Source organism: Arachis ipaensis, chromosome B7 (genome assembly GCF_059453495.1).
Source record: "Arachis ipaensis isolate K30076 ecotype BB chromosome B7, ASM5945349v1, whole genome shotgun sequence".
NCBI classification, from domain to species: Eukaryota; Viridiplantae; Streptophyta; class Magnoliopsida; order Fabales; family Fabaceae; genus Arachis; species Arachis ipaensis.
Genome location: NC_142442.1, coordinates 17,521,695 through 17,531,337, shown reverse-complemented (window position 1 = coordinate 17,531,337; position 9,643 = coordinate 17,521,695). Strand labels below are relative to the sequence as shown.

At 25.7% G+C, this 9,643-nt stretch overlaps 1 protein-coding gene across 1 annotated transcript; it reads right to left on the bottom strand.

Annotated features, from left to right (window-relative positions):
• Nucleotides 1–3,619: 3,619 nt before the first annotated feature.
• LOC107609805 (trans-cinnamate:CoA ligase, peroxisomal) lies at nucleotides 3,620–8,720 on the bottom strand. The gene is made up of 2 exons (XM_016311837.3): nucleotides 8,347–8,720; nucleotides 3,620–5,351 (listed from the first exon to the last, which is right to left on the bottom strand). Exons 1-2 carry the CDS (start codon nucleotides 8,542–8,544, stop codon nucleotides 3,834–3,836), a joined length of 1,716 nt encoding a protein of 571 aa, XP_016167323.1. The 5' UTR covers nucleotides 8,545–8,720; the 3' UTR covers nucleotides 3,620–3,833.
• Nucleotides 8,721–9,643: the final 923 nt, after the last annotated feature.

The window sequence follows — 9,643 nt, the reverse complement described above, 5'->3', positions numbered from 1 at the left end:
CTAATTTTCCGTGGAAAATTAAAAATTAAATTTCATTAATTCTATACTACTGTTACGGATTTTGAGGAATCAATATTTTTTCAAAAATGTTCTTACCAGAGAGGGTTTACATGTAAAAAGAGTTCTATATAATATAATTATATTTTAATTTTAATTTAATTTTAATTATAATTAAAAAATATTATATTATATATTTTAATTGTTAAATTTATAATTAATTATTGATAATAATATATAAGAAAAATATAATAAGTAAAAGAATAAAAAAGATCATTAAAAAAAACCAAAAAATTCTTTAATTTAAAAAAATTAATTATAATAAAAAATAATATATAACATATTTTAATTATAAAATTAATAATAAATAATAAATTATTATTTTCAAGTCTTATAATTCATTATATTAATAATATTTTGATTAGAAAAAAATTGAGTAAAATATTGCAGTGCCAACCCATAAAGATGTCAGTCCTTAAAAGAAAATGATATGTTCTGAATTTCGAAGATACCTAAAATAGAGTTGTACGATCACTTAAAAGTTAAAAACGAATCTTACAAAATTTTGAATTCTCTTAAAGAAGCGTTTGTTTTGAGGTATTGAGATAGAGATTGAATGACTGAGATTTAGTATTATGTTTGTTAGTTCAGATATTGGTACTAAAATTTTTGTCTATATTTTTAAAATTTCAGTATTTTAGTACCTCCAAAAAGTAGGAATACAGGAGATTAAAATTTTTAGAGATGGAGACTGAAACTTTAATAACATTTTATACTTAAAATATCTTTATTTCAATTAATTAATTCTAATTTTACTTTGTATAAATTATTTTAAAATTTTATTTTTGTTTCAATTTCTGTCTCCCACTTTACACCAAACAGAATACTAAAATTTATTTTAGTCTCTGTCTCTTAGTCTCTATCTCTCAGTTTCAGTCTTTCCGTCTCTGTCTCTCCACCAAACGCTAACTTAGTATAATAGTTAACTTTTAGATGAATTATATGGTAAAAATGTAAGTTTACAGATTTTTCCTTTAATAGAATGAAAGAGAGATTAATAAAGGTAGGACCCATATTTTGAATAATAATAAAATAATAAAAAATAACTATAAAAAGAATTATATTCTCTCTCTATACCACTCCATTCTGTACAGTAGTATTCCTAACTTTTATAGTAATGTTTCTTCTAAGGTCTTGTAATTCATTTCAATAACATACAGGTGAGTTCTATGATGTAGAAAGAAGATTCTTTCTATAGCTGTATATTTTTGTTGTCAACATTACTATGAGACAAGTGTCCAGAAAGAAAGTATGATTGAAGACATTTTCTGCAATTTGAAGCTTTTATGCAGAATAGGTGGAGCCCCACAACACATAATAGCTAGGTATTTTAACTAATTAATTTTGTTCATTGTGACTAATTTATAAAAATGATACTGAGCTCGTTGAAATGTTTTAGTAATGGCCCAATAACTCATCTACAAATTAAATCCTATTGCCATACATCATGACCAAAATAACTTGTTCACATTTTATATTTTCAATGATGATGATGATGATGTGCGTAAAAAAAATTATCCGATAAATCTAACATGTGTGGTAAGTATTAAATATAGTTTTTTTGTTATAAATTGATTTGGACAATATTTAAATAATCATTCTAATCCAAAAAATAATAATTTTTGAATTTTTAACTACTCACTGGATCTTGCGATCTTTATTTCAATACTATTTACTAGAAAACTAAATAATAACAAATTAAATAATAATTAATTAAATATTTTTTTTCACATTCACAACTAATCTACACATAAATTCGTAAATTACATTAGCATAACTAATTATATCATAATTGAATTTATGTATGTAAATTAACAATTAACCAAAAAAATTATGAAAAATTCCGTTAACAAATTACTTCATTAATATTTATTAAATGAATTAATAACTAAATTAATATCATCATGTAAAACATATATTATGATGAAAAATAAAATTTCATCAAAATCACAAAAAATCAAAATCAAAATCTTAAACCATCCAACTCTAAACTTTAAATAAAAAATCACAAATCTTAATTTCTTAATCATAAATCCTAAACCATCCGATCCTAACTCTAATCAATCTAATTTTAAACCTTAAACCCTAAAACATTCTTCATCAAATCCTAAACTAAATAACACTAAACTCTAAATACTAAATTATTTTATTCATGAATTTAAAATAAATAAAATAAAATAAAATTTTAAAGGTTTATATTCCAATTTTAATATGTTAATTTTTATTCAAATATTAGGAATATGAAGTAAATAATAATTTATTAGAACTTTTTATAAAGTTTATATTTAAAAACATCAGTTTTTGTTAAAATACTTATTATTTTATAATTTTATAAATGAATTAAAATTAAAAATATAAAAATACAAAAATAAAAAAAATTGTAATAAAAGTGGCAAGAAAAATGAGCTAAATAATTATATAAATAAATAATATCATAATGTATCTAATAATAAATATCGATAATAGTCTAGTTGATCTTTATTAATTGGTTAATATATAAAAGTAACAATATTCATTTTAATAAATAACTTATCGTTCTTTTTTTTATGCTTATTATTATTATTATTATTATTATTATTATTATTATTATTATTGAAGAATGATTTGAAATATGAAATGTGAAAAGGTTATTATTTTAGTTTTGATGTACAATAAAGGTTTAATTTGTAAATGAGCTATTGGGCCATTACAAAAAAATTTCAATCAATCCAGTATCATCTCTATAAATTAGTTATAATGAAAAAATTAATTAGTCAAAATATCTAATCATCACCTGTGTTGTAGGCCTTAACATAATTTGCACTTTAAATGACAGAAAATGTCTTTAATGATATTCTCTCTCGACACTTGTCTTATAATAATCTTGACAACAAACACATATAGGTACAGAAAGAATCTTCTTTCTACATCATAGAACTCACCTAACATCAAGAGTTACAACAAAAATTTCATATGCCAAATTAGAATTGCAGCAATCATTTTTTTCTTTTTGAAAAATATTAGATAAATAAATTATTTTTGTAATTAAATTCAACCAAAATTTTTTTATACGTCTTCTTTTTTCTTTAACTAGTTTTTAACTTTTTATTGTGTTAATAAATTATTATTAGACCAACTTAATTGCATTTAGTTATTAAAATAGCTTAGTCATGTAACGTAATTATTTATTTTTTTACAGACCTATAAAATGTTATCATTAAACTATTTTAAAAATGTATTCAATATTTTTTTAAAGAATTTATAGGTTAATTATAATTTTTTTTAAAGATTTACTTTTACTATTACTAACAAAAAATACTCCACCTTACATTCTATATGTCACGTCAAGCAAAAAGATTGAGCTTTAGCAGGTAATATATGATGACTTCATTCTTCACTATAGTGCCCCAGATACAATATGATGCTGATTTTATTACAGATAATAATCTTGAAAAGCAGTAGCAGCCAGCAGGGTTAAAATTTAATTCATATGATGAAATAGTGTTTTTTAAATTGGTCTAAAGAACTAAAATTGGTGAAAACAGAAACGCTGAATTATTGGAAAGATACTGACAGAAAAGAAAGGAATGAATGTGCTAACTTTTTTATAAGCTAAGGTTGTCAACATTAGAAAGCTGATAGTGATGCTGCATACTCCTCCAATGTAATAATTTTATATCATACACTGACCCGACTCGTACTAACTTTATTATTGAAAGTAATTGACTTAATTTAATTGTAACATGAAAATATCATGAATCTACCCAATACACAAAATAATACATTTATTCCTCAAATTAAAGGCGAGACACAGCTTGTAAAACATTATTCTTGTAATTGGTGTTGTTCTCTGATTCCACGAATGCCTTAGCGATTTCCCTCAACTCAAACTTCTGAACCTTACCGGTTGAAGTCTTTGGAAGCTCCTCCACAAACTTGACCATCTTTGGAACCATGTAGTGAGGCAAATTCTCCCTACAATATGCAATAATCTCATCCTCACTCACTCCACCACAATCTGTGACCTTCTTCAATGCCACAAATGCACAAGGGCTCTCCCCCCATCTTGGGTGTGGCATTCCGACCACCGCGGCTTCCGATATCTTGGGATGCCTATACAGAACAGATTCCACCTCAATACTGCTTATGTTTTCTCCTCCAGAAATGATTATATCTTTGCACCTATCCTTGATTTGTATGTAACCGTTAGGATGCACAACCCCTACGTCTCCAGTGTGGAACCAACCGTTTTTAAATGCCTGAAAAGTTGATTGCTTGTCCTTCAGGTAACCTTTCATTAGTCCACTACTCCTTAACACAATCTCCCCCATTGTTTTCCCATCCCTTTTCACACTCTCCATTGTTTCCAAATCCTTCACATCCACATCCTCAAGCATCAGTGATCCAATCCCTTGAAACGATTTCAACCTTGCTTGTTCCTCTCTTGGTAGTTTGTTCCACTCGTGGTTCCATTCACACGAAAGCGCGGCCGCTGTTGACTCAGTCAACCCGTAGCAATGTGTGACGTGGAACCCAATTAACTCAATCTGATGGAGCAGAGTCGCCGGCGGAGGCGATCCTGCGGCCAAGATTTGCACCGGGGATTTAATCTGCTGGCGCTCGCTTTCCTTGGATTCCAAGATAATGCTAAAGACTATAGGGGCGCAACACATGTGTGTCACGTGATGATCCGAAATGTTTCTAAAAATGTTGCCGGCTGTAGTGTAACGTAGGCACACATTGGTGCCGCCACGCGCCGCCACAGCCCAGGTGAAGGCCCACCCATTACCATGGAACATGGGCAGTGTCCATAGGAGAACCGGTTGTGTTCCCATACCCCATGTTAATATGTTGCTTAAGGTACTAAGAAATGTTCCCCTATGAGTGTAGACAACTCCTTTGGGTGACGAGGTAGTCCCTGATGTATAATTCAATGCAATTGGATCCCATTCATCTTTGATTTCAATTGGGACATAATTTGGGTCACCCTTTCGGATCAATTGTTCATATTCATAATGATCATCACCAAATTTGGTAATTTTGGTGGGTGAGTTACTTTCTAAATTTGTGTCTTGTATGAGAATGACCAGTGGAAAATATTTGGGGGCATAATTGTTGAGTAATTGAAGTGCTTCTTTTGCCTTGGAGACATATTCATAGTCCACAAAGAAGAATTTGGCTTCGGAATGATTGAGAATTGTGGCTATGTGATGAGCATCAAGACGAGTGTTAATGGTGTTGAGTACACCACCTGCCATTGGCACAGCAAAATGCATCTCATACATTGCCGGAATGTTAGGGGCCACCACTGACACCTGAAAAACCAAATTGTTCAACTTCAATTATTACCAAACTTTAACCTTTTTTCCTTTTTCTCACATTTAATTTGAATGCGTAAAAATTTTATAGGTGCATCCCATTATTTAACATTTAATCAACTAAAATAATTACTCTTTTACATTAATAATAGTATAATGACATTAAAAAGCGGATATAAAAAAACGAATATGATTATATAAAACGTTTCAAAGTGCATAAGAAAAAAAAAAATCCCTTCGCCACTACCACACTTTATTTGAGTAGTAAAAACTAAAAAGCGCTTTGTCATATATGGATGTGTGCCTCTTGGAAAAAAATGTAGGGGCGTGATTTAGAAAAAATATTTGGTGAGACAGTTGGATTTTTTTTTTTTTTGGGTTGCGGAAATGATAACATGTTTTAATTATTTTTATTTTTCAAATTTTATAACCTTTAGTCTTTTAGCAAAATATTTCTATACTTAGTACCTTATTAAGTATTTTTAGAACACTACTTGTTAACTAAACTCTTAAAAAAATTATTTATACTCTTGTTAAGCATAGAATATCATGGTTAGCTATTCGGTGGTGATTAAATTTCATTTATTAGAATAGGTTACATCTCATCTGACGATTAATGGAAAAAATTGACATATATAATCTCATGTTGTAATATACAAATAATTAAGATATACACATACCATAAATGACTTAATGTCATCTCTGTGTGAAATGAAGGTTAGGAAAAAGTAAAACTCATTGTTTTTTAAACTTTTTTTTTTAAGAAAATTCCACTCCTCTCCCTTATGAGATGCTAAATTGACATTCTCCTCTCTTCTATTTTATAAATGTACATTCTCCTTTCTTCTAACTTTTAAAAAATCTTCTCTTTAATACATTTTAAATTTTTTGTGTTAACTAATATTAACTTTATCTATTTTTTAAGAAAAAATAAATTATTTTTTGAAAAAATACCCATTAACAAAAATTTTATTTTTTATCATTAAATTTTTCTTACCAAAATATCCTTTAATAAATTATTTTTTTATTGATTAAATTGTATTTTTATTAAAATATTTTTTAAAAAATTAATAATTAAATTATTTTTTTCTAAGATACCTACCCTTCAATAATTTTTTAATTATTAAATTGTGATTTTACCAAAATTTTTGTTAACAATTATTTCTATATTTTACTATTAATTTTTTGATATCAATATATATTATTTTAACATTAAATAAAAAATCTTACTACTGTTAATATATATAACAATTAATATATATTGATATTGAAAAATAATCTTACTAAAATTTTTTATTTAATGTTAAAATAATATATATAAATATCGAATAATTAATGGTAAAATATAAAAAAATTATTAATGAAAATTTTAGTAAAATTATAATTTAATAATTAAAAAATTATTGAAGGATATTTTAGAAAAAAAATAATATAATTATTAAATTTTTTAAAAAATACAACTTAATCAATAAAAAAAATAATTTTTTAAAGGATATTTTAGTAAGCAAAATTTAATAATAAAAAATAAAATTTTTGCTAATGGATATTTTTTTAAAAAATAATTTATTTTTTCTTAAAAAATAGATAAAGTTAACATAAAACGTTTAAAATGGATTAAAGATGAGGTTTTTTAAAAATTAGAAGAGAGACGAATGTACATTTATAAAATAGAGGGGAAGGAAGTGTCATTTTATCATCTCGCAAGGAAAGAGAGTCTCTTTTTTTTTTTAACTGACTTTAACAAATATCACCTTTTTTCTTTCTATTTTTTTTTTCAAAATGTATTTAGCTCTATCAAAACAAGAAAAATATTGTTTCGTCCCAATATACACTTATATTTGGACACTATACTTTTGATTGATCTTTTTATTTTTAATAAAGAAATTGGAAATGTTAAATAAAATAATTGAAAACTGACCAAAAGAAATTAAAAATATTGCTTAGTATCAACTTTTATATATATGTGAAATATACGGGGTCCATATTCCACGTTTATATATGTTAGGCTATTGCAATAATACGAAAAAATTTTAGTGTTGTTAAAAGTTTAGTCTTGAGGATTTTAGAAGGGAGAAAATATTTTAGAAAGTTAAATCCCATTCACAAATTTTATTATTTGGAAAATGAGGGTTTTTGAGGTTTTAGTTAGTTTTTCAAAATTGCCAAAACTCTTTATTTTCAAGTTTCTCCACATTGAAAAAATTTTATTTAATTTTAATTAAATTTATTATTTTATCTCTAATAAATTATCATATTGCTATTTGTCATAAAATGATTTCTCTTAAAAATATAAGTTTACAAAAAGAATAATACCATGTCATGAAATTATTTTTCTTAAAAAATTAAACTAAAAAATTATATAAATAATTATATCTCTAATTATTTTGGTATACGTATAAACTTTTTGAATTATAAAAATATGTATCAAGCCTTCTAAATTCTTCTTTTCTATATTTATTTTAATTTAAATTTGCGGGGAAAAAAAGTTTAAAAATTTCAAGGGTTCCTTCCTGCACTTTCTCTTCCTTCTCTTTTAAAGAATTATTCTTTCCCCTCGCAACTAATGACGTACCTTAGATGTATGACTATTGGTCACATACGTTAGCTTTATGCTGAATTGGTTAATTATTAAGATTTAAGAAGATAAAAAAAAAAAGACATATCTTGAAATATACTATTTTGTATTCAAATTTCTAATGCCAAATATATATATTTTTAATAGTTGGTAAAAGTTAAAAGATAACAGTGTTTGAATCTAAACCACACTCTATGAAGCATTACACTGTATTAATCTCAGATTCTCAGCTATATCTTTTTTCTTTCGTGATATTTAATTTCAGCTATCAAACACTATCTTATACAAACATTTTGAGCTTAAATACTAAGTTAATTATAATCAAGTTGTAAAAGATAACAAACCGCTGCAGAGATTAAAACTAACAAATTAAATAATTATGATGAGAAATGAATTAATTGAGATTTTAGTGCTTACAACATCATTCTTGGCAATATTGAAGGCACGGAGAGAAGAAGCAAGACGGCGACAACGTTCGTAGGTTTGTTGCCACGTGAAGTGAGTTCCTTCATAAATGACTGAGGTTTGGTTGGCATAGCATGCTGATGCTCTCTTCAAGAAATTTATGGGGCTCAGAGCACTGCTATTGGCTTCGTATTTTGGAAGGTCGTTCATTATTATAATATGAACAGAAAAAAGTGCTTCTATATGTTCTGAATCTGAAATTAAATGATATGTATGGGCATATATATATAGATATATGATGTGTGAGTTATTATGAAGTGAGAGAGGGTGGTGGATACGATACTAAAGAGGCAGAGGGAGGGAAGGGAAAGTGATATAGGAATGGCAAATGAGAACTCATATATATGGCTATTTATATCGAAAATAAGGTATAGGTTAATTAAATCGAATACCGAAAAATAAGGTATAAATTAATTAAATATAGTAGGTGTGGTTAGTTACATGTCCTCTTTTAATCTTTGCATTAAATCTTCCGAACCAGGGAATCAAGACTTTTAGGTAAAAATGAAAAAATTATGTTATTTAAATTATTGTTTGTTGGCAAATTAGAGAGTCATTAAAGTGATAAAATTAAAATAATAAAGATCACATTTAATAAAAATTATAAATTTAACGGTGATTAACTCTTTATTTTAATTTTATTAGTTTTTTCACAAGATTTAAAACTCTTAATTTTTTAATTAAGAGATTGGTTGCATCAAATTAAATTTTAATTTGGATATAAAAAATAAAAAATATTTTTGTAATTAAGTCTTTAAAAAGTTATTGATTTTTTTAAAAAATAAAAATTTCTTAAAACCAATACTAAAATTTGTATACTCAACAGAGAAACTTTTTAAAAAAATAAAATTTTTTAGATAAAAGTAAAAAAAAATTTTGTATTAATCAGAACAAACAAGAAAAAACATGTTAAGATGACAAAAAAGGGAAAAATGCTAAAAAAGAACACTAGCAAATCGAAGAGGTGAGGCAACAACAAGTGAATAAGAGCATGCGACAACTTTTTTTTTTTTTTTACAATATTTTTTAATAGGGTAATGACTAATTTATTGTGAAAATAGAATTCAAATTTTCGACATTTATATAAACAAACTAGTAAACTAACTACTAAATCAACTCAATTTGATTAACATGTAACAATTTTAAATTTAGATAATAACAATATAAAAATATTTAATAATAAACAAATTAACAAAATATAATCAAAATTTATTTTATTTAATATTTATTAATTATAATAATAATTACT

Excerpts from the sequence above, each read along its gene's own strand:
- LOC107609805 (XM_016311837.3), bottom strand. The coding sequence starts at position 8,544 with ATGAACGACCTTCCAAAATACGAAGCCAATAGCAGTGCTCTGAGCCCC. Across the intron at positions 5,352-8,346 it reads ATATTGCCAAGAATGATGTT|GTGTCAGTGGTGGCCCCTAA; the intron begins GTAAGCACTAAA and ends TTGGTTTTTCAG.